The sequence below is a fragment of the Dasypus novemcinctus genome, chromosome 8, assembly GCF_030445035.2.
Source record: "Dasypus novemcinctus isolate mDasNov1 chromosome 8, mDasNov1.1.hap2, whole genome shotgun sequence".
Taxonomy (NCBI): domain Eukaryota; kingdom Metazoa; phylum Chordata; class Mammalia; order Cingulata; family Dasypodidae; genus Dasypus; species Dasypus novemcinctus.
In genome coordinates, this window is record NC_080680.1 from 89,110,406 (window position 1) to 89,135,240 (window position 24,835).

Here is a 24,835-nt window from a genome sequence, read left to right on the forward strand (position 1 = left end):
GTTCCCGGCCCGAGCGCGGACGCCGGGCCCGAGACCCCGGCTCCAGAGCTTTCGGCCGCCGCTGGCGGTACCGTCAGTTCCCCCCGGCCTCACCTGCGCAGGCCGCCTGGCCCCCGGGTGCGGGGGCGTGTGCGCGGCGAGGGCGCCTCCCCCAGCCGCCGGCGGGGCGGGGGCGCGGCCGGCCGCCGCCCGCGGTCCCACCGGTCGGCCTGCGGTGCCCGGCCGCGCGGCGTGAACTCCCCGGGGGCCGCGGCTCGGGATGCTGCCCGCCAGCGCGGCCGCTCGCGCGCCGTGTGCCACCCCCGCCCCTGCTTCCCGGGCCACGCGCCGCTGTTTACATGCCGGTGAAGCCCCCGGCAGCTCCGAGCTCCTCCGAGCCCCGACCCCGCGGGGGTGAAGCCAGCCGGCCCGCGAACTGGACTGGACGCCCAGACTTGGGATCCCCGGATTCAGACCCCCGCCTGCTCTGCCGCCCCTGCCAATATCTGGGCAGGATCCGGCTCTGGTGTTTTGAGGAGGGGGTGTGGTGCGGGGAAAGGAATCCTGGGGATTTTTGCACACCTCCCCACTTCCTCCGCTATTTTTTGGCCTTTGGGGCTTCAGACTCAGGTAACTCGCCCATGGCTTTCTTGATGAAGAAGAAGAAATTCAAATTCCAAACCACTTTGACCCTGGAGGAACTGACTGCGGTCCCCTTCATGAACGGGGTCCTCTTCTGCAAGGTCCGGCTGCTGGATGGCGGGGATTTTGTCAGCTTGTCGTCAAGGTAGGAGCAGCGGCAGCCCGGCCAGCCTCTGCAGGGGAGGAGGGTGATGAGTGAGATCCAGCCGTTTGGCAAGTGTGGAAGCGCCCATCTGGGGCCTGGGGAGAGCCCTGGGGAGCGTTTGACCCTGAGGCAGATTAGCATGCTGGACTCTGGGAGATCTGGAAGGCCAGGGCTTGAGGAAGCCACTGCCAGAAGACCGCAGTAGACCCATTCTGCAGACTTGCCCCCAAAGCCCAGCGGGACCGTTGCTTTGAAGGGGTGAGAAGGGGAGGGGTGTCCCAGGCCACCTTGCATTCCAGCTGGCCACTCAGGGTGTCATATGACAGGGTCCCCGTCTCAGGCACTCCCAGCCCAGCTGGAAGGGAGATGTCTGGATTTTGGCCTGCCGGGTCCTTTCTGAGTGCCTGTCCTCTTCTGGCTGGAGCTGGGTGGCTTTGCATTGCAAATGCCCTTGTAGAGGAGGCTGCTGCCCTCTGTGAAAGAGGTTCCTTCTAGCCTGGGCTTTTTGTCTCCCTCCATCTGGGTAGGCCCCACTGCCCAGCTTATTACTGAAGGTGACGGAGCTCCCAGGCTGTGCCCCACTGACTGGGCCCACCCCGGGTCACATAGCCCTGGTCTGCTGGGGAGAGAGCCTTGGAACTGACAGATGGGGGGTTGAGTCCTGGCTCTGTCACTTTCTGGGCCTCAGTTTCCTCTTCTAAAAAATGAGCTTCTCCAAGTCCCTCATCAGGGAGCTGTGGAGAAGTTTTGGTGAGATAGAATGTGGGGTGCAGGCTGGCCCTGCCCCTGGACATGCTGGTTGCCTTCCCCGGTCTGTACCTTTGCTCCTTCAGGCCTTCCTGTGGGCTCTGTTAGCCTGAGTTTCCTCACTGTTCAGAGATTGAGTGTGTTAGAGATGGAGAAACTGAGGTCCAGAGAGAGGAACTAAGTGGCTTTCCAGGCATCTCGCAGGTGACCGTTGCCAGTGGAGCTTGACCTGTTTGGAGACCTGTTGGATGAATCCCGAAGTGGAATGCGCTGCTGGCAGGAGTGGAGGGCAGTGGAGTGGCCTAGTCTGGATTTAGCGGTCTTGAATATGGGTAGGCTGGGGTGCCGCTTCTGGGCACTTGGGCCTCTTATCTGAAGAATTCGGGTGGGCTGCCCTTTGCCAGTGGTGCTGGGGATGGGGTGGGAGCCGTCCTCTTGCCTGGAAAGCCAGGACCCTGTGGCCCATCCACACCGTGGCTCAAGGTGGCAGGGAGAGGGCTGTGTTCAGAGCGAGGGCCTAGAGTCTGCCACGCACTGGCTGGGTGACCTTGGACTTGGGCGAATTACCTAACCTCTGGTTCCAAGAACCATTACCTATTGGCGCTGTGCTTCCTGTTATAAAATATAAGTACCTCTTTCTTACCCTCTTGACTGTGCTGTGGAGAGGGGCTGGGGGCTCTGTGTATTCATTGTCCCCATTTTACAGAGGTGGAAACCAAGGCTCAGAGAGGATGTGATTTGCCTGAGTTAATACAGCAGAGCCTATTCAGACTCGGGGTTTGCTTTTAACTACTACCCTGTTCTGCCCCTGAATCTCAGTTTTCTCTCCTGTAAAATGGGGAAGTCATCCCCACCCTAGTGTTGTGAAGGGGGCTGGATGATGTTGGTACCGTGTCTAGCCCAGGCAAGGTGCTGCAGGTGTTGTGGTCGCTGTGGGCAGAGGGGCCCAGGCCCCAGCCCCAACCTGGGTCTTGGAAGAAATGGGTAGAATCAGCAGGAGGTCTGCATGTGAGCTCGCAGGCAGCCCAAGGCCTTGAATCCCACCTAGGAATTGGTATGAACCCCAAGCTGAGGTTTGGTCTGGCCTGTTTGTTGGGTTCTCCGTCTGCCCTGAACCTGCCCCTGCATTATCTGGGAAAGTCTGGAAAGTTCCCGGCCGTGACCTACAATGCTTGGATTTCACCTCTGCCTTCCCTTCCTCCCTCCTGGCCAGGGGCCAGAGGTTCCTCAAACCCAGCTGAGGCCACATTGCCTTTCTTGGCCCTCATCCTGGATGAAGCTGGAGTGAGGCTGAGGCGAGAAGAGCTGACAGTGCTCCCCAAGGCTGGGCCCTTAGTGGGATCTGGGTTTCTGTTTGCAGCTGGGGCAGGTGTGGCTGGAGGGAGTGCACAGAGACATTGGGACCTACAGCTGGGCTAGAGCTGCTTTGGCTTTGCTGGGGTCTGGGCGTTTGCCTAGGAGATGGGGGTTCTTTCCTTCTACCCCAACCCCACCCACCTTGGGAGCCCCTTCACAGCCAGTCCCTTCAGATAACCAAGGGCCTTTTTGTTTTCGAGTTTGGGGAGGATCAGCAGGTGGAGTGATGATGTCTGTCTAGAGCCTGGCCCGGATCCAATGGCATATTCCCCCCAGTCCCAGAGACCCTGTGCTGACAGCATGGTGGTATCAGAGTGAGGCAGGCCCCGGGCCCTACCCTGTATCCACCCACTTAGTCGGAGTGTTTTCCTGTGTGGGGAGGGTACCATGGCAACAGCTGGGTACACGGCTCTGGTCTGACCCAATTCGAGCAGGTAGAACAGGTGGTACGTCAGGCTGTTCCTTATCCTCCTTTCTCTAAGATTTCCTTATGAGCTACAGCCCTTGCAGTACCATGTTCAGAGTGCCCATACTGTGTGCCAGGCACTGTGCTGGATGTTTTGCAAATGGTATTTCCATTAATCCTCTCAGCCATTTGGAAAGGTACCGAGGCCTGAGAGGAGAAGCCACATTCCATAGGTCACCTCGCTGGTAAATGGCAGAACTGGGAAATAATGATTTATCAATACTGTTTAAGCCACCTTTGCTGAGCACCTCAACTGCATGATCCATTGTATCCTTTCAAGTTACCCCATGAGCTGATGGTGCTATCCCTATGTACAGATGAGGACACTGGAGTCAGGAGAGCTAAAGGGACTGGACATGTATCACATGCTGGGGACTAGTAGGGATGTGATTTAAATTTGGGTGGGCCAACTCTAAAGCCTCACCTTGCCTTGGTAACAGATGGCTACAGACCTACACGATGTGTCCAGACTTTTTTTTTTTTTTAGGACGTACAGGGAATTGATCCTGGGACTTGTACATGAGAAGCAGATGCTCAACCACTGTGTTGCACCCACTTTCCCCCAAACTTCTTAAATTCTGGGTTTGAATAGTTTGGGGGTATGGATCTAGGCCTTGTGAGATCCAAGGAAAAAGGGTGCCCAGGGCCATAAGATGGGGGATAGAGTGGGGCTGCAGTCACTGCCATGGATTTAGGGCCAGGCGCAGGCTGGCACTAGGGCACAATGGGCAGTTTTGCCAGGATCCCCAGCCTGGAGGTCTCCTAGGCTGGTGTATCCAAAGGCTTTCCCAGGGGTCCCGGGAGGGATGCAGCCACCCCAGCCAAGTCTGTGGCAAGGCAGGAAGCAGCAGGCTGAGTTATGGTCCCGCCAGGGTGGGCCAGGCAGCAGGCCTCCAGCCCTGACCCAGCCTGTCTGAGCAGGAAGAATCCCAAACATCCTGAGAAGTCTCTGCTCCTAGCTGGCACTGGTCCTGTGGCTGCCTGGTACACGTGGCTGGCAGTGCCAGGGGAGGGAAGTCCGAGGAAGGACTGGCTGACCTCATAACAGGTCCTCTCTGGAGGAGAGAGTGTCTGCCCAGACAACGGACAAAAAAACTGAGGCCTGGGGTGATGTGACTTGCCCAGAGTCACTTCATAGGAGGAACTAATGGCACAGCCAGGTGAATACTTGTCTCACGTGCCTCAGTAACCCTCTTTGGAGCAGTTTAGGTTGAAAAAACCTTCTGAATATGCAGCCTTTTGTTGGTTGAGAGACCTCTGGGAGATATTTGGGTTTCTTTGGGCATGAAGAAGGCCTTGGAAGGACAGCTCTGCAGCTGGAGGCCCTGGCCCTGACCCGGTCTTTCCACACACGCCACAGGCATGGCCAGGGCCTCCGCTTCCCTGAATGCCTCTCCCTCCCTCCTAGGAAAAGGCTGCAGAATGCACTGGAATATGTCCCTCTTTGAGGCCTCTTCTGAGGGATATCTTGGTGTGGAGGGAGGGCAGTGAAGACGTGGACACACGGTCCTGTCCTGGGGAAGTACAGTGGGTTCACCAGGGTGGGGAGGGCATCCAGTGTCCTTCACGAAGCCGGTGTCGTGTGACCTGGCCCTGGAGGCTGCTGGTGGGTGTGGGGGCCAGGAGACAGGCAGGCCCGTGTCCCTTACGCCACATGTACCGAGCACCCCTTGGTCCTGGTTTCCAGAGAGCACCACCCTCGTGGAGCTCCCAGTTGGGTGGGGGGCAGTGTGACATGGGTCCCACAGAAATTCCAGAGCCAGATCTGGGGGCGGGTGGTCCTGGAAACCACAGACACCAGCCTACCAACTTGGAGAAGCATTTCTGTTTGAGTGTCTGTCCATCCTTTGACAACTGTTGATGGAGCACTTACCGCAGACTGTTAGACGGGAATTTAAATCCTGGACCTGGTGGGCACATCCTTGTGATAGGGAGGGCTTCCTCAAGGAAGGGACCCTTACAGGAGCCTGAGGGTTGAGGGGAATTGGACTGAAGAGAGGTCAGGAAGAGCTTTTGGTGTCAAAGCCCCCGGCCAGGGAAGGCTCTTGATCCTGGTGGTCCCCAGCAAGGGGCTGGCGAGGCTGGAGTGCGAGGAGGCCCAGGGAGGGGCTGGAGCGAATGAAGATGGAGGGTGACCGGGTGGTGGCCTTGGGAGTCCTGCCGAGGGGCAGGGGAGTGATGTAGGCTGGTTTGCCGATTAGATGGTGGCTCTTGGCTGCCGGGTGGAGAAGATGGAAGAGGGCCTGGCCTGTGCCTGTGAAGGGGGAGTTGGAGTCAGGAAGGTACCAGAGATGAGGCGCGCAGTGCTGGCCTGACTTGTCTGGGTGATGTGGGGAGAGGGAGGCTTGGAAAGCAGAGTGGGCAGGTTGATTTCCTCATCTGACCTGCCTGGCCCGTGCCCAGCAGGTAGCAGGTAGTAGGAAATGGGAATTCATCAGTCGCATGGTGACCAGCTGTTCCAGGATTTTGTTGACCTGTACAGTGCTCCAGAAGTTTTTGATGACGTAAAAAAAAATCCAGACTTTTGGTTTCTTTTACGTTGGAAGATCTGGCAACAGTGCTGCATGGCCACATTTGGCTCAAGAGCCTTCTCAGCTGCCTCTTCACACAGGCCTGCCTGCTTTGGGCTCTTCCTGGCCCCACCACCCATCCTTGGATCCTTGACTGTGGCCTGCCTCCCTGGGTTTACTCAGGCCAGCCTGCGTCCCTGGGAGCCCCTGCAGACAATTTCCCATGTGAAGCCTGGGGCCTGGGGAGTAAGGGAGGAGGCCCCGGCTGGGAGACCTCAGAAGCCACCTCAGACAGCAGGGCTCTGGCCCCGGGCCAGCTGTTGGCTCCCCTCGAGGTCGGACTGTGCTGCTGGTGGCCTTGGTGAAGCCTGAAGCTGCTCAGCCTGTGCCTGGCCTTGGTGTCTGCTCCTTGGACCCAGCCTTTGCTACCAGCTGGCCACACCATTGGCAGGTGCCGCCTTGGCAGCCCCTGTCGCCACCCGCCAGCCTGGCACTGGCAGCAGCCCTGACCCGAGGTGATCTGGCTTCATGGAGCCAAGGCTGTCCCTTGAGGCCTCTTATTCACTTTGAGCTCTGTCCTGGGAGCTGCTCTGGCCAAGGGTTCTTAGCAGCAACCGTACTGTGTACCTGCGGGCCCTGCTTGGCCAAGGGTGGCTGAGACCATCCGTGGGCAGCTCCCTGGGACCCTTCTCATTGTTTAGTACATGGAAGTCCTAATTTATGTTCTGGGCCTTGGGATAGCCACTAGCATGTGTGCTCATGGATCTCAGGAGCCTGCGGACTGTGAGGACTGGTGACTGCCATGTGGCGACCTCATCTGCTGCTGGGCAGAGGCAGTAATATTTGAGGGAACCATGGTGAAGCATTCTGATTTATCCTTTTTTCACCTGGGGGCCACAGAAAAGTGTAAGCAAGCAGGGGAGAGACGTCAGATTTGCTTGGTGGAGAGTGGGGGAGGTCTCTAGCAAGTGCTTTGAGAACTTTGGGGGGACGCTAGACTTGCCCCCACGGCCTCAGATGTGTTATGTGACCTGAGGTCGGTCACTTCTGGGTCTGCTGGCTCGTTGTGAGATTAGAACTGAGGAGGCCTGAAGCTGCCCAGCCTGTGCCCGGGCTTGGTGTCTGCCAAGGGCTGTGTGGCTCTGAGCCTCTCTCGGCACCCAGGGCTTGGAACAGCTCTGCCGGGCAGGCCTGGAACCGCCTGCCCATATGTCAAGTGGGAGAGGCCACAACTTCCTCCAGCTGACTTGTTTCAGGGTTGGGAAGAAGGAGCTCTTATGGAGAACTTTTTGCCTGGCCAGAGGTGGGGAAGAATGGGTTTGCTCAGGCTCAGTGCCTTGACCCTTACAGACCCCAGGGAGATGGCGAAGATACAGACTGACCTTCCAGCTCTGCCTCTGTCTTTCACTGCCTGTGTGACCTCAGGCAAGGGACCTAGTTCCTAAGCTTCGGTGACCTTCTCTATGAAATGAACCGCTGGTGCCTGCCTTGGAGCGTGCTCAGGAGGAGGCAGTGAGATGATGCCTGTCACGTCCAGCTCTGCTCCTGGCTTAGGGTGGACACACCATACATGCCGAACTCCATCCCCGTCCCTGGGGTTGAGCCATGACGGTGGGCCGAACGGTGCCCCTCTGTTGTTCTGTGGGGCAGCTGGCACCGATTAAGGTGCTGACTGTCTCACAGTACTACTGGGGGCTGCAGAGAGAGGGTGCTCCTGCACAGGGTGCCTGCCCTCTGGAGGGGCAGGAGCAGGCGAGGAGCACACCTGGCATTGGATGCTGGAGCCCCGTGGCGTCTTCATTCTTTCTTGCCCCTTTGGCTTGAACCTCCTCGTGATAGCTGCGTGGCTGTGAGCCATGAGATCTGGAGCCTTCCCCCTGGATCAGGCCACCCTGGGAGGGGCTGCTTCTGCCTGTGGAAAGCTGGCTCTGGGACCTATTCTGGCAGGCCAGAGAAAGCTCCCACATGAGGTGGGGGGCACTGGCACAGGGCAGTGGGCAGGAGGCCCCTGCCACTCTTGTCCCTCGTCTTGTCCCTTTTTTTTTTTAAAGGCAATACCGGAGATTGAACCCTGGACCTCGTACGTGCATAGCAGGCGTTCAACTGCTAAGCTTCGCCCGCTCGCCCGCTCCCCCACTCCCCGCTTTTTACCCTTCTAGCTTCCGTGCCTTTGCCCCTGGGGTTGCCTCTTCTTCAAGCTCCCGGCCCCCACTTCTTCATCTGGCTGAACTCTTGCTCAGCTTCCTTTGGACTCGTTCACCCACTGAGGGCCCCCATCTCAGAGCACTGCAGTCCCCACCCGCTTCCCCAGACTGTGGGCAGGAGTGACCTCTGATACCTCCTGGTCTCGGAGCTTCCTGCTGTGCGTTGGCTCTGGCCCGGGCTGGGACTTGTGCCCCCTCACCCTGAACCAGCATGGGTGCTGATGATGCTGGGCTGCACAGCGGCCCCTGCCAGCTGCCTGGGTCCAGCCCACCCTCTCCCTGTGCCTCGAGGTGTCAGTCTGTGTCAGGGGCAGCCCTCACCCGCTTACCAGGCAGCTGGGCACAGCCACAGGCTCGGGCTGCGATTGAGAGGCAGCTGGCAGCACTGGTGGCTTCTGTTGGGTGTCTCTCTTGCAGATCTGGGCCTGCTTGGCTGTGGGGCTTAGCAGTTCAGAGGGAGCCTCCTGAGGCTGCCAGGTCATGACATTTCTCCCAGCCTTGGTTTCCTCTTTGGGAAATGGAATGAAGTGGGGCTAGGGATGGTCACAGCAGATGGTGGGGCGGGGGAGGGGGGGGAGGGGACTGTGGCCTCACCCCAGCTCTGCAGTTGGTGTTCAAGGGCCTTGCTTGTGTCCTGTCCCATTGTCCCCCTGCCAGCTTCATCTTCCTCCTCTGTCAAATGGAGGCGATCATATGGGAGATGGGGTTACCTGAGATCAGACTGGTGGCCAGTAAGGTGTTCAGAGCAGGCCCCAGCAGCTGGCAGCTAAAAACAGACTAAAGCCTCCTTGTGCTGGGGAGAGGGAGCAGAGCCCGGAGCTCGGGGAGGGGAATCTGGGTCCTCTTCACACGCCAAGCGCCCTCCCCTCCCCTCCACTTCCTCTCTGAGGGCGGCCAGAGGGCAGCCGGCTACCCTGCACATGTGGGGCTCCCACAGTTGCTCAGCAACTATTTCCTGAGCACCTACTGGGGGATAGGCTGTATCGGGCCCCGGGGACTCAGCCCCTCCTCTGAGGGGCCCCTTGGGTGGGGGCACGTGACCTGAACTATCCCCCAGTCATTTGGTTGTGTTTGGGATTGGTGCTATGGTGGCAGCTGTGAAGAAATGGCACTGGGTGGGCTGGGGTCTGCTGGGGTTAGCCCCGTGGAGGGCAGTGAAAAGCAGTCCAGACCAGAGAAACGGGGTGACCTGGGCGGGGAGGGGCGTGGAATGGGGCGGGAGAGTGGCAGGAGCCACCAAAGGGTGAGACTGCCAGAGGGACCCAGTTGGTTTGTATTTTGGAGCCCCGAGGGTAGAGATGGCTTCACCACTTGGAGCTCCAGGTTGCAGAGGGGTGTGGCTGTCCCTGAGGAGTGGCTTTCTGCCCTAGATGCGGAATAACAGAAAGCAAAACTCTGGCGTAGCACACAGCAGCGAGAGCAAACCAGCTGCTGCTCCCCACAAGGGCGAGTCTCACAAACAGAACATTGAGTGAAAGAAGCTGGAGACAGGCGTGCACTGTAGGATGCCACTTAATTTATTTTATTCTTTATTTTTTTAGAGGAGTTGCAGGTTTAGTGAAAAATCATGCAAAAAGTACAGAATTCCCATATACCGCTCCTCACTCACATGGTTTTCCCTATTAACATTTTGCAATAGTGTGGTAAAAGCGCATTACAATCAATGAACCAGTATTAGTGAAATTCTGTATTTTACGTTAGGGTTCATGCTTTGTGTTGCATAGTTCTGTAAAGGCTTTAAAAAATTTTTTTTAATTGTAACATGCAATATAAAATTTCTCGTTTGATGCCATTTATTTATAAGTTCTAAAACATCCAGATACAAGTCAGGCTGATGTCTTTGTCAGGGGAGGGGGCATGACTGGAAGGGGGCTTTGGGGGGCTGCAATGCTCTCTTTCTTGGAGCTTGGTTACTCAAGGATGTTCGCTCCAAATCCTTGTGTACTAACTGCATGTGTTTGTCTGAGCCAGAAATAAGCTTGGACTAAAGTCGTCTGGACAAAAATGTGGCATCTGGAAGCCTGGGGCAGGTACTCGGATTTTTTCCTGCGCCTTTCTGGTGGGGCAGCCTGGACCATTCCAACCTGATAAGTATCACGCCTATTTATGAGGCAATAGCTCATCTTGGCAGCTGCTGGCAGTCTTCTCTGGTTGGGGACTTTTCCGCCTGTCTCTTGGAAATCCCGGATGGGCCTGCTGGGTTTTGGGGCTTGGCAGTTTAGAGGGAGGCTCCTGAACCTTGGTTTCCTCATCTGTGAAACTCCCTCTTGGTGCTTGTATTAAATGGGTTAAGGCCCACTGTGTACCGCATAGCCCCTGGTCGCAGAGTGAATGTTCAGGAAAGGCTGGCAGTGTTTGGTACTAATTCTGGGCAATTGTTGGAGGGCATCCAGGGGTGGGAGGAGAGAGGAAAGGTCCATGATCCTTCCTCTCTCTAATTGTTTCTCTTCTCTCTTCCCTTGGTTCATCCATTCAGCCAACCTTTGTCGTTAGAACCAGGCTATAGCCCTTGTCCTTGGAGCTAGACATATCCATCTCTCAGAGAAGTGCTGAGCACAACAGGGAGAGGTAGGCATTGGCCTGCCCTTGCCTGCTCTGGCCCTGAACCCTCTCTTTGGGGATGGGCCATCAACCGATGGGTGCTCTCCCTGAACGCCAAGAGATGGCCTGACTCTTGGGCTCCAGCCCCTCCTAAGGCCTTTGTGTTGGGCCCTGGTGAGGACGTCACATTCATTTTGAATGCAGGCAGGACAGGCCCAGCCTTGTTACACGGGTCCCCAGTATCCTGCATAGGCCTGGCTCATAGCAAGTGCTCAGTGAATGTTTGTGGAGTAAGTGAACCAAAGAGGCAGCGGCTGGCCCAGGGCAGGTCAGTGAGTCTTTGGGGGAATTGTGTGTCCCAGGGAGGAGGTGGTGGATTGGTGAGTCAGGGCCCCATGGTCCCTCCGGTCCCTGAGCCCCTTTCTCCTGTGATCAGAATCTAGGGGAGTGGCTAAGATGGTTAGAAAAACAGGTCTGAGTTTGAGCTGAACCTATGAGAAGGTGTGACTCTGGCTGAGTGGTCCCTGCTTATCCCCCAGTCACCTCAGAAGTCCAGGGAGCCGCAGGGAGTACTGTGTGGATCAGCAGGAGCAGTGGGCGGCAGCTCCGGAGATGGCGCTGACCCCTGACCCCTTGGATTCTGCAGTGAGCCACCATGGCTGGGAGGCCCCTTGCCTGGAGAGAGAAATGTCAGTGCGCAAAGGCTTAGGCACAGCCCTTGCTGGGAGCCGGAGTGTGAAGGACACCAAGCACCTGCTCGGGACAAGGGTTGCGGCAGGGAGCAGAACAAAGACCCTCCATCCAGGAGCAATGCTCTTTGGGAAGTGAGAGCCTTGTTCCATTTTCATCACACCTAAGAGGAAATAATGTCTGGCCTGCAGTGGGAGGGAGGGCGGCCCTCAGGAAAATGCACTGAGTGTAGGGGCTCAGAGGACAGGGACACCCCTCTGGCTTGAGTCCAGCCATTCACGGATCAGTCCAGAGGTACGCAGATTGCTCCCATCTCTCTCTTCCCTTCCTCCTCAGGCGGTGCAAACACCATCTGGGTGTGAGTCAACCAGGAGTGCCTGGACATGCCTGGGCCACCTGCCTGCCTACCTACTGCCCTGGGCATCCAACCAGGGGTCCCGGCCCGGTTCAAGGCCTACGGGAACGTCCTGATCCACGGGCATGGGCGGGGGCTCTGCATCCCCAGCTCCTGCCGGGCCAGCTCTCCCACAGGGACACTCACAGTCACTCTCAGTTCCTTCTGAAGGTCTAGCCTTGTCCCATGCCGTGTAACTGAGTCCCCGTCATGTGTGTGCTAGGCCCTGTTTTTTCACTAGCTCCTCGCAGCAGCCCCAGTAAACGGGTGGTGACCAAGGCCTGTAGAGGTCAAGTGTCCAGAGGTGGCAGGGCTGTGCTTGAATCCTGGCCTCTCTGTCTCCTGGGTCCGTGACTTGTGAGTGGATCCTTGAGGCTCAAGAAGGGAAATTAAATTTCCCAAGCAGAGCCAGCCTGTAGCTCTTTTTCTACAGCTGTGGGTCCTGAGGAGAGGAACCTGCTGACCACAGCCCAGCGTGATACCAGCTGTGACTTCTTGCTGTGAATCCCGGGGGCCTCTGACCTGAACCAGCCCTGGCACTGAGCCCAGTTTGGGGCTCTGGGGTCAGGCGACTGTGGGTTCTCCTGCCCCATCCCAGTCATGAGATCTTTGACAGTTGACTTCCCTGCTCTGGGCCCCCATTTCCTCCCCTGTGACATGGGAATAGTTGGGGTGTGGATTCCCAGTGGTCAAGCAGGGAGAGCTCTTGGCCCAGCACATGAAACTTAGTAAATGCTCAGGAGGTAGGAAGTTGATGCTCTGAACTTGCACAGGGTGCGTCTGCTGGGGATCGTTTGTGCCCTCCGACCCGAATTGACCCGGCCTGGGTCAGCTGATGGGCTTGGCTCAGGCCGTGCACCACTGACCCGCACTCTGGCCCAGTGGCCATTGCTCTCTCGCACCAAGCCTGGTCTCAAACCTGTCTTCCCTGGCACTGAGACTCACGGCGAAGGGTCAGCCCACCAAGCACAGGGCCGAGGGCCACCACTGCGACAGACACTCACCCTGACGCCAGAGTCCCCTGAGAATGGCTCTACTGTCTTGGCAGATTTTCCCAGGGATACCTGCAGGGTGGGGTGGAGACTCCTACGGTGAGGCCTGGAGAGGTAAAGACCACTTCTCACTCCCTGTGTGGCCTGCTTGGACTCACTAATTGTCGATTTTCTCATCTGTAAAGTGGGGTGGTCATGCCTTAGGGAGTTAATGCTTGAGAATCACCTGGCACATGGGAGGGTGACCAGGAAACAAGAACTAGGCTGGGCTGCACTGAGTGGTGGCGGCACCTTTGCATGGGAGTTGCACCAGTGCTCCATCAAAGCCAACAGTTTACTTTGGCGTTTGTCAGCAGCCGCTCTTCTCTCAGGCTGTAAGAGCAAGAGGGAGTGACCTGTTGGAATCAGCTGAGACTAGCGTTCATGGGGCGTTTGCATGGGTGGTAGGGGCTCAAGCCACCTGCATGACCTCACGTTTTGCTGTGGAAGGCAGAGCAGGGTGGCTGTGTATGAGCCTGTGTCTGTAAAACAGGGGTGCCAGCACCTGCCCCCGTGACTTCTTTGAAGATCACTGTCTCTGGGTTATTTGGTGAGCAGCAGGATTTGAACCAGATGTGTCTGACTCCAGGATCCTTACTCCTAACCTTGACACTTTCCCAGCAAACATGAGTGGCCTGGTGAGACCCCATCCCTTTTCCATCTTGGGGTCTCTGTATTCTGCAGAAACCACTGGCTGATGCCAGCCTCTGCTCCCAGCCTGTCTACCAATCCCTGAGCCACACTTGGGGCTCACATTGGCAGAGGAGCACAGGAGCGGTCTTGGGGTGGCCAGGGTGGTTCCTCTGAACCTTCCAGTATCAGGAACAAAATTATTCGGCTTCTAGGAACTCACTGCCGCCTCCTTGCAGGAGGAGGGGTCTGGCTATGCCAGAGCTGTTACAAGCTGGTTCCCTGCACGGCCCTGATTTCCTGGCAGGAGCCAGACATTGCTGTGCTGCCACGTTGGCCACGTTGCCGGGATCAAGACTCTTCCGCCCCACAGCCCCTGGACAGATGCCTTGGCTGGTCCCGAGAGTGGGGCCCTCCCCCCGGCAGCTATCTGTTCTCTTCGGGGAAGCACAGACAGATGTTGTAGATTTAAATTGTTTCCTTATTAGACGCTTGCCTCTCCCAGCTTGGGCCTGGGCTGGGTTTCATCATCCGGGAACCTTGATTGCCTCATCGCAGCCGCTCGCTCCTCTAGGAACCCGGCCAAGGGCTGGGAGTTCAGGCCTTCATAGAGGTGATGTGGCTCCAGAGGCACAGGCCGTGGCAGCCCCTCAGGGGCCTTTGGACAAGCGGGGAGACTCAACTGTGCCTTCAGCCCAGGGCAGGATGGCCCCGCGCGTCTTTCTCCCTCTTTCTGGGGGTGGGGTGCATGGAACCTGGTTACCTTCCGTTACAGGGGCTGAATAGGAGGAATCGGGGCTCAGGGCTCATCCGGCCTTCTCAGGAACCCTGGAACCCGGCTGGAGGCTGGGAGGTGCTGAGAGTCTCTCAGGTTCTCATGTTGTGCTGGCTTCCACCCCGTCTTGGCAGGGTGCCCAGAACCACCTGCGAGCTCGTTTGAAGTGTCCTGGCCAGGGCCCGTGGCAGTGGCCCTCAAATGGGCGATTTTGCTCCCCGTGGGAGGTGTTTGGCAACGTCTGGAGACATTTTGGGTTGTCACAGCTGGGGTTGTGCTACTGGCAGGATGCTGCTAAACATCCTGCAATGCACAGGGCAGCTCCCTTCACCAGAGAATTATCTGACTCAAAATTTATTGGTAAGTTTGGCGTTGAGAAACCCTGTGCCACAGAGTCTTTAGTTCTGACAGAGTCTGGGAACCTTCATTTTTGCTATGTTAGGAGCTTTTTCTATGATTGTTCAAGTCTGACAACCCCTGTCCTGCCAGGCCTTGCCACCCCACTGTGCTCAGGTTTGAGCACCTGCTCCATGCCAGGCTGGGGCTCTGTGATGGGCCTGCGTGGTGAGCAAGACAGGTGTACAGACAGAGGTACTTGGAGCTGGGCAGCTGGGAAGGTGAAGTGCTGAGGGAGGATGTGGCATCACACTGAAGCCCTGGACCGTGGCCCTGCCTGGGGCCCGGGCTGCCCCCGGTTCCACAGGTGGCCTCCCCTGTGTCTGTGCTCCTGTGATGACTGCCCGCCTGTGTGTGCATTGGCTCCTGATTCTGGAGAGGTCCCGATTGGTCTGTTTAGGCCCTGGCAGCAAGGACTCTGTTGGCCTGGCAGCTGGTGGTCAGGTGGCTCCTGTGACGCTGGCCCTTTGTTACCTCCCTGATGGAGAACTGGGGGCTTGTTGCCCTTACTGGCAGTGACAAGGACCAGGTCCCGCCAGGCGCAGGGGATGTGGCAGTGAGCTGAGCGCCGGGAACCACAGAGCCCAGACCCTGGCTCCTCTTGCCGGGAGCCCTGGGTTTTCCTGGGAAGGAGGGCGGTGGCTCGCTTAGCCTGACCTGTCACCTGCACAGCCTTCGGGCCTTTCCAGCAGCCTTTGGGGCTGGTGGATGGGAAGCATTTCCCTGCCCCGCGGGCTCCACTTGCCTTCCTGCTTTTGAGGGGAACCAGCACCTAGGGTCAGCAGCCCAGCCCTGCTGTTGCAAACCTTTGGGCCTGTCCTGTCCCCTCTCTCTGGCTCTGGTTTCTTTGTCTGTAAAAGGGAAATGATAATGGCACATACTTCGTAGGATTGTAATAGGATTCCCATAGCCACGAATGTATATACATGGCCCGCAGAACGAGCTCAGTGAACAGGAACCAGCTTTACTCTTGCTTAGCTAAAGGTGACTCTGCGGGGCAGGGCAGCCTGTTCTAGCATAGGGCCTGGGGGAGGGGTCTCACTCCCCGGCAGCCGTCCTGGGTTCTGGGAAATGGTGGTGACAAAGACATAAGCAGGCCCTGCCTGCTTGGGGCCCACAGCCCCTTGGGGGTCTCCAGGTGGGTTCCAGTTGCAGCCTGTCCCCTGAGATGCAGTGGGGCAGATGCTAGGAATACAAGGCCACCCACACCGCCCTGCCCTACCCCTCCCTGGCTGAGCAGGACAATGGAGAAAGGAGCCTGGACTCAACTTCAGAGGGTCATCCCAACAACCCTGTGCGATGGGCAGGATCACTCTTTTACTGACAGACATCGAGGCTCACTGCGGTGGGGGCTTCCAGGCCTTCCCTGCAGCCCTGCCCCTGTGCCCATGGCCTTCTCTTGGCTCATCAGCCTGCCCCTGTGCCCATGGCCTTCTCTTGGCTCATCAGCCTGCCCCTGTGCCCATGGCCTTCTCTTGGCTCCCCCTGGGAGCCACCTCTGTCCTTCCGGGCCCTGTGCTGTTCCCTCTGCCTGGAACATCCTTGTCCCCAAATCATCATCTAGCTGACCACCCTCAGCCTTGAGGCCCAGCCCTGCTGATGGTGCTCCGGGAGCCTCCCTGCCTCCTGCCCTGCGCTGGTCGGTGCTTCTGTAACCCTGGTCGGCTTCCTAGAGGCTGGCAGCCGTGGGCATTCATTTCTCGGGTAAACGTCCCTCTCCTCCACCTAACCGGGGGCTCCTCAAGGGAGGTTTGCTAACGTTGTGTCCCCACACCCAGCACGGCCTGACCCGTCAGTCTTTGTGGAGGCTTAACAGAGGCCCCAGTCAGGATTTGGATCCAGGTCCCCGTGTCTCCCCACACTGCCCAGTGCGGCCACCTGGGAGGGGCCCGAGGGTGGTCAGGTCACCCATCTCGCCTTCCTGGGGCCAGGGGAGTTTTTGTGGGCTGAGGACACCAGCCTGGTGGGGATGCTCTGCTCTATTTCAGGACAACCCAGAAATAGCTAAATTCTGCCCCTGTGATTGCCACAGGGCTGTGGTGGGTGGAGGGCTCGCCCCTGCACCAGCCCTTGCCATGCCTCTCTGGGGTTTGGGCGTCTAATTGCATATCTTAAAGCTAAAAATGAAACTCTCCTGCAGCCACCCTGAAAACCCAGCCTCTCTAATTACCTGTCCCCAGCAACTGGAACTGGGGAGTCGTGCCCTGAAACCCTGGCCTGGGTGGGGGGCCGGGCCCATTGCCTCCTCTGTCCAAGGGGCACCCGGTCCTGCCAGCAGGTCCCACCTACCACGTGGGGCTCCCACGTCGGTGGTGGCTCAGGGGAGGGGCTGGCGAGTGTGGGCGCAGGCCTTGCATTAGGTGAATGGGGGTCCCGATCCCTTTTGCCTTGGACCAGCCCGCTAACCTCACACCATCTTCTCATTTTTCAATTTCAGTTTCAATTATGGAAACAGCTTGAGGACAGAAACAAAGAGAAAGGCTCTGGCAAACCTTTACCCCCACCCCCCTTAGCCAGACCTGCTCTGAGTGAGCTCCCCTCCTTGCTCTGGCTGTTGTCTCTTCAAGTTTACGTAGGGATGGAAGAGCCAGTCAGAGCCTGGAGTCCAGGGCCCGGGCCTCCAGGGTGAGACCATCTCCTCCCCCAGCCCTGCTTTCTGGCCCTGTCCCGGGCGGCACCAGCAGGCAACAGGAGGGGTGCGCTGTCTTGTGTTTCATTTATTTATTTATTTTTCTTGCATTTTCTTATTCAGCATTTTATTTATAATTATAAATATAATTTATAATTATATATAATTCATAGCTGCTTTTTTTTTCTTTCTCACTTTCTCCCTCTTTCTGAGATAGGCGGCTCGCCGCTTCTTCTCACTCTTGGTCATGTATTTGGGTGCTGTGACACAGGGGCCCCGGTGCCCAGCAGCCCATCGAGGTCCTGGCCAGCAGAGGTGGCTCTCCGCGTCCAGGATCCCAGACTCCCAAGGGTGGCCTCCGCTCTCCCCCAGAGTGCCTTCGTGGCCTCCGACCTCATTGCAGTCTCCAGGCTTCTCAGACGTGCTTCATAGAAAGGTCACAACTAATACTTGCCCATCCAAAAAGGGCACAGCCTCCTCTCCCTTTTCCTCCATACCTACCCCACGGGCCCTCTTGCAGTGTGCGATGAGCACCTCTGGTTTTTTTTGTGCACACGTGCATTTATATATTTCACTTAAAAAGTTTTACACAATGGGGGTCTCTTGTAGATACTCTCCTGCACCTTGCTTTTCCTGAGTGGGGTGGGGCCATCGTTGCTTCTGGTGAGCATAGGCTGCCCTCCTTCTCGGTGGCCGTCACGGGGCTGCCTAATGCCAGTTCAAGCAGCTTCCTGTTGTTACGCATCTGGGTTGTTTGCATTTTCCAACTATAAATACCGCTGTTGTGGCCACTCATGCACATGTGGATGCCAGCAATTGCCATCATCCTCCACAAGGCCCTGAAAAGTCCCTGTAAATACGGAGCCAAGATTCCCTCTCTGGTCTCACTTCCTAACACACTCCCCCTTGCTCACACTGCTCCAGCACACTGACCTCCTTGCTCTTTGTTAAACATGTTGGGTGCATTCCTACCTCAGGGCCTTTGCACTTGCTGTTTCTCATGCTTGGACTTCTTTGCACCACACCAAGTGCATGGCTCACTTTCACCTCCTTCAGGTGTTTGTTCAGATGACACCTTCCCATTAATACCTTCCCTAACTAATATTTCCCTCATGCCCCCTTTGCCCAGGCACTTCCTTCTTCCTTCCCTGGTTCCTTTTTCTCAATAGCAGTTACCACCAGAATGTTAGTTTCTCTAGTTTTGTCTGTTTTGTCGCCCACTGCCGGAGTGTAAGCCCCTTGAGAACAGGTATTTCTATCTGTTTTGTTCATGTTTATGTCTCTATGACCTTCAACAGTCCCTGATTCATAGTAGGTGCTCAGTAAGGTTTCTTGGTGAATCTAGTCCCTGAGATTTCCTCCTGCGGGTCCTGAGTGACCTCGTAGGCTCCCACCCTAAGGCTCGTGGCTGCCTACCTGGCATCCTCGTTCCCACCTCTGGGGAAGCCTCCTTTTTAGGACCGCCCCACCCCACCCCAGACCTAGTCTGCTCCCTGCATTACCCCTGCTGTGTGCCCGGAATCCCGTACCACCTGATTAGGGTTACCCAGCCCCCTCCCTCCGCAGGGGCCCTGGCTCTGGATGAGAGACTGTGTGGGCCCTGGAGATGGCTGCAGGCCTGAGCCGTGTCTGGGCCCTTTGGAGCTCTCACATGAGCCCGGGCTTGAGACCTGCCTCACCTGCTCTGTGACTGGGTGAGTTCTGCAGCCTGTCTGAGCCTCACTTTCCTCATCTGTAAGGTGGACCCTGATCATTCCCACCTTTCAGTGTTGTGGAAGATTCCAGGTGGTAAACAGGAGGTCCTCAGGAAATGGCCCCTGCCGTGGTGTTTATTTCCCCTTGCTGTGACCTCCTGGGGCTGGAGGGGGTGGGTGGGGCTCTTAGCTTCTTCCCGTGGGAGTGGTGGCATATAATATGTGTATGTTTTGAGCCCTGTGGAAACGGGAGAGGCCCAGTGCTGATCCTGTGAGCCCTGCCCTGGCTCACCTTCCTGTGCAGAGAGGAAAATGCCCATACCTGAGCCTGCCTGGGAGGGCCCCACGTGCGTGCTCTGGCCCAGCCTGGCAGGGCCGACAGGAACCACAAGCGAGCCCAGGCTTCCTGGCCAGGCGTTCCCACAGCAGACTCTCAAAGGGCAAGGGAGAAAGCCTAAAATTCTATATCGGCTTTTGTTCCCAAATGCTAATCCCAATTCCTCTGGGAGTTTGAGCATGCCCAGCGCCGTGAGTTTCCTCCTCAGACTCCAGCAGCTGCTTCCAGCTTCGGGGTGGGGTTTAAGGGAGGGTCTAGGGAGTCTGAGGGTCCACAAGGGAGACAAGGCCACTCCCCAGGCCTCTCACCCGCTTAGGCTTGGGCCTTTGGCTGCTTGGGAGGCATTTCTGCTTTCTCTGCGTTTCCATCCACCTCCTCCATGACTGTTCCTACCTCTGCGCAGAGCCAGAATCCACAGAGCCACTGTGAGAATAAGACCCAAATTCCTTACCACGGCCCTCAAGGTCCATGTCCTGGCTTCCTGCTTTACTGCCGACCACACTTCCTCTGCTCTTCCCTTCCTCTAGTTCCCCTTCAACCTTTGGCCTGCCTGCTGTTTTCCCATTTGCCATGTGTGTTTCTACCTCAGGGCCTTTGCACCTGCTTCTCCCTCATCTGGAGGGCCCCAGGTCTTTGCACCCTCATTTCATTCACCCCCTTAGCGGGCTTCCCTGACCACCCACCTAAAGTAGCAGCCTTCACCTTCCCAATTCTACCCAGCAATCCCCACCTACTTTCCCTAACCCTGCTTTGTTTTTTCCCATTTTTTCTCTATGTCATCTGATCTACCATGTATTTTTTAACAGCTTTATCAAGATATTCACATACCATTTGTACTAGTCAGCCAAAGGGGTACTGATGCAAAATACCAAAAATCGGTTGGTTTTTATAAAGTATTTACAGTTACCAGGCCATAACGCACAAGTTACCTCCTTCACCAAAGTCTGTTGCCACGGGTTGGATCAAGATGGCTGCTGACGTCTGCAAGGGTCCATGCTTCCCCTGTTTCTCTCTTCCCAGGGCTTGCCTATCTCCCGGCTCAGCTGCTCTGCTCTCTCTACAAGGCCAACTGTAGACTATCAGGCAAACAAGCTTGTCTCTTTTCCTGGGGCCTCTGCTGAGTCTAATCGGCCTTCTCTCTGCTCCGCTGTGTGCTTATTTCCCGGGCTCCAGCATTAAAACTCCAACTCTCTTCTCAGCCAGGGGAGTGGGGACTTGACGTCCTACCAACATGGGCTGATCAAAGCCTTCATCATTATTTAATCAAGTAAAAGTGAAGTCACTGAATCTAATAAAATCTAATATGCCCGGAGGGACAGACCAGTTTACAAACATAATCCATTGTCTGTTTTTGGAATTAATAAACAATATCAAACTGCCACACCATTCACTTCACCCATTTAAAGTGTACAGTGCAGTGGTTTTTAGTATATTTATTCACAGGGTTGTGCAGCCAGCACCACTATCAATTTTAGAACATTTTTACCATCTTTTATCATGTGAAAGAAAGAAACCCTACACCCCTTGGCAGGCCCTTACTCTCCCAGCCCTAGTCAACTACCATTATACTTTGTCTGTATGAATTTGCCTGTTCTGGATATTTCATATAAATGGAATTATGTTATGTGTGACTTCTTTCACTTAGCACGGTATTTTCAAGGTTCACCCATGTTGTAACATGTTTCAGTACCTTGTTTCTTTTTATTGCTGAATAATATTCCATTGTATGGATATACCACATTTTATTTATCCATTCATCAGTGGATGGACATCTGGGCTGTTTCCACTTTTCAGCTATTACACATAATGCTGTGAACGTTCCTGTACAAGTTCTTAGGTGTGGACATGTTTTCATTTCTCTTGGGTATATACCAAGGAGTGACCATATGAGTCATATGTTCAACCTTCTCAATAACTGCCAAACTATTTTCCAAAGTGGCTACACTATTTTCCATTTCTACCAGCAGTATGTGAAGGTTCCAGTGTCTCTACGTCTTCACCATTGTGTGTTAATATCTTTTAATCATAGCCGTCCTAGCGGGTGTGAAGTGGTGTCCTGTTGTAGTTTTAGGTTTGCATTTCCCTCATGATTAATGATGTTGATTTGCTTATTGGCCATTTGTATATTATCTTCTTTGGAGAGATGTTTATTCAGCTCCTTTGCCCATTTTTAAATTGAGTTATTTGCCTTTTTATTATTTAGTTGTAAGAATTCTTTATATATTTTCTCTGTAGATACCTAGTCTCTTAACATATATGTGCCTTGTAAATATTTTATTTCATTTTGTAAGTTGTCTTTTCACTTTCTTTATAGTGTACTTCGTAACAGAAAAAAAATTAATTTTGAGGAAGTTCAATTTATCTACTTTTTTCTTTTTGTCGATTGTGCTTTTGGTGTCATGTCTGAGAAACTGTTACCTAACCCAAGGTCACAAAGATTTTACCCCTGTGTTTTTTTCTAAGACCTTTGTAGTTTTAGCTCTTAAATTTAGGTCTTGGATCTCCTTTGAGTTACTTTTTTAATATGATGTAATTAGGGTACCGATCATTCTTGTGCACGTGGATATCCAGTCGTCCCAGCACCATTTGTTGGCAAAACTGCTCTTCCCCTTACTGAGTGGTTTTGGCACCCTTGTCAAAAATAATTGACCATAAATGTGAGGGTTTATTTCTAGACTCTTCAGTTCTCTTCTGTTGATCTACAGGTCTGTCGTTATGCCAGTATCACACTTTGAGTGCTGTAGCTTTAAAGTAAGTTTTGAAATCAGAAGTGTGAGTCCTTTAACTCTGTCCTTCGAGATGGTTATGGCTAATCTGGCCTTGTGAATTTGCATGTAAGTTTTAGGATCAGCTTGTCAATTTCTGCAGAGAAACCAGCTGGGATTTTTATAGGGATTGTATTGAACTGTAGATCAATTTGGAAGTATTGCCATCTTAACAGCAGTAAGTCTTCTGATCTGTGAACATGGGAGCCTTTTTGTTTTTATTTAGATTTTTTATTTCAGAGTGTAAATTTTATACTTCTTTTGTTAAATTCATTCTTAGGTGTTTTATTCTTTCTGGTGCTATTATAAATGTTTTTCTTACTTTCATTTTAGGTTGTTCATTGCTAATATACAGAAATAACAATTGTTTTTTATCTTATATTTTGCAGTCTACCTGAACTGGCTTATTAATTCAAGTTGGTTTTTAGTGGATTCCTTAGGACTTTATAAAAGATTATGTCATCTGCATACAGAGACCGTTTTACTTCTTCCTTTCCTCCACCTTGTATTTTTGTGGTTTGTTGAGCCTTTCTCCTCGCTCCAGGGTGTAAGCGGTTAACGCTGTGTTTCCATTGCATAGAACAGGGTATGGCACAGCTGGCACTCACCTGTTTGCCGAGTGGATGAGTGGAGTGGGGGTGACTGGGGTCACTGCTGCCCTCCACCCAGGGTGCTCACTCCCGGTGGCACCTGCTTCCTGTGGGGTCCCACCCATATCTGCCAGGGCATGAGGTACCCCCCCCTTCTTTTCCCCTTGCCTTGGCCCTGACCTCTTCTGCTTGTCCCAAGCTTGGGGTTCCAGCACCTCACTGCCCTAATGAGTCAGAGCATTCTGGCAACTGAATTCCCCTAGATGCTCAGCACCTTCATCAGACGAGACACCTTCTCACGCAGCGCGCCTCACCAGGCACTTGGCAAGGCCCGCCTCACTGAATGCGCCAGTGCCCACAAGGGAGCAAGTGGTGTGCCCGTTTTACAAAGTGGGTGGAGAGGTTGAGGCCCAGCCTGAGCTATGCGGTTCCTGTGAGGGCCGTGGGTCTGGGTCTGCCTGACCAAGTCCAAGTGCTCCTCTTCACGGCCCTAGCAGGGACGTAGGATAAGCCTTGGTCCCATCCTCAAAGCCAGAAGGGTTTTCCTGGAGAAGGCTTCTCGTAGGAGGCAAGACTTGGGGGCTTTCATTAGCTGAGGAAATGGACTCCCCAGTAGAATGTACATTCTCACCTCACGCAAGCTGGTGCCTCGTCCTGGAGCTGTCTCTTTCATCTGGCTTCTTCCCACGTGAACTTGAATGTCACCTCCCTGTAGCCACTCACCTCCCTGACTCACCCGTTCACCTCAGCCTCCCTCGGTGATGCGCAGTCATCACTGGGGTGACTGTCAAATGTCAGTCTGTGAGTAAGTCTAGTGCAGTGGCCCATTGCCTAGCACATACTTGGCACTCAGATACATGGATGAGTAGGGGGTTGCACGTGGCTGGCCCCACAACCCACTATGTTCTGCCTTTCAGGCCTTGCTGGGTTCCTTGGGGCCCGTGAACCGAAGTGATGGCTGAGTGCTCTGGTTCTGAAGTCTGACAGCCCTGGGTCGAAACCCTGCGTTGTCACTCACTTAGGGATGTGACTTTGGGGAGGATGTGGCTTTCTCTTGGAGCCTTGGTGCCCTCAGCTATAGGAGGGGGTGGCATAGAGCCTACCTTGCAAAGCTGCTATGAGAAGCAAACAGACATGTTCAGATGTTTGGCTTGGCTTGTGGCCCTTTCTGACCCTCTGCCCTCAGGCCCTAATCTGGTAGTTAACTCGTGGCTCTCCAGTGTCACCCAGGGTGTGGAGAGGTTACTTCCTCAGCTTTCTGCTTGGCTGTTGCACATAGGTGGGATGAGATTGGAGATAATTTTTCTCACCCCACCCTCTCCCTTCCGTGGCCGCCGCTTCCTGAGCTTGGCTGCTGCTGAGGGCCAGGGGAGAGCTGTGGGAGAGCTGGGAACTCCAGAGAAGTGCAAGGCCCGTCTTTGCCATGTGCCACTGCTGCCCCCAGATCTTGCCGAGGCCCCTGCAATACCTGGGAAAGGCTTGGGTGAGCTGGTCCCACTCTTGGAGCACACGAAATGCCTCTCCAATAAAGGGGTGCTGAGTTACTCAGCTTGGTCGTGCTAAGCCGTCCCAGGAGGAAGTTGGGGGCTGGAAGGCCAGTCCCTCGGTTCGTGTCAGGGAAGCCACGGGCCCCGAGTTGGTGTCGCAGCCCTAGCGTGGTGAGAGTTAAAGTGTGTTGCCCCTGGAGCCCGCCTGCAGGGGTTCAGTGCCTGTTCTGCCTCCTGCCAGGATGGACCTTGGCCTATGGTAGTAGCTGCCCCCGGAGAGCTGTTAAAGGGTTCGGCCTGGTCACAGATCCCCAGCACTGGGAGCAGCCTTCGGGGCCTGCTGGCCTCGGCAGAGGGCTTTGAACAGTGCCTGCCACGTGGTGAGCCCTGTGTGAGTGTCAGCTGCTATGTCATTACTGGTGAAGGAAGAGGCCCTGGAGTCAGGCGAGGCTAGACTTAAAGCCCCGCTCTTCCCCTGCGTGGCTGGGTGACAGCGGGCAGTTCACGGAACCTCGGTCTCCTCGTGCGTACAATGGGCTGATGGTAGTCCTTTCTGGGAGGACCGTCAAGGGTCAGGTGAGATGGCCAGCAGGAGCCTGGCTGGCGGGAGGTGCTGGCAGCAGAAGGCGGCCCAAGGCCACAGAACAAGGTGACGGGAAGAGGGGGCAGCGCTGGGAGCAGAGCAGCCTGCGGGCCAGTGACTTCCGCAGGAAGAGAGCTACCCCCAGCCTGACCTCAGCCTGACCTCACCCCTACCTTGTGTTTTTTCACTTTCTATTCCATGTTCCTAAAAATTTTAATAACTACACAAGCACATTCTTGTCAAA

The 24,835-nt window shown here is 55.3% G+C and overlaps 1 protein-coding gene across 1 annotated transcript in view; it reads left to right on the top strand.

The window, feature by feature from the left end:
- The first annotated feature begins 176 nt into the window (after nucleotides 1-176).
- EEIG1 (estrogen-induced osteoclastogenesis regulator 1) overlaps nucleotides 177-24,835 on the top strand; it is a 37,957-nt gene continuing 13,298 nt past the window's right edge. The window contains exon 1 of the mRNA XM_058302861.2: nucleotides 177-766. Coding sequence (XP_058158844.1) covers nucleotides 339-766 — 428 coding nt within the window. The 5' untranslated portion in view covers nucleotides 177-338. The remainder of the gene's footprint in view (nucleotides 767-24,835) is intronic.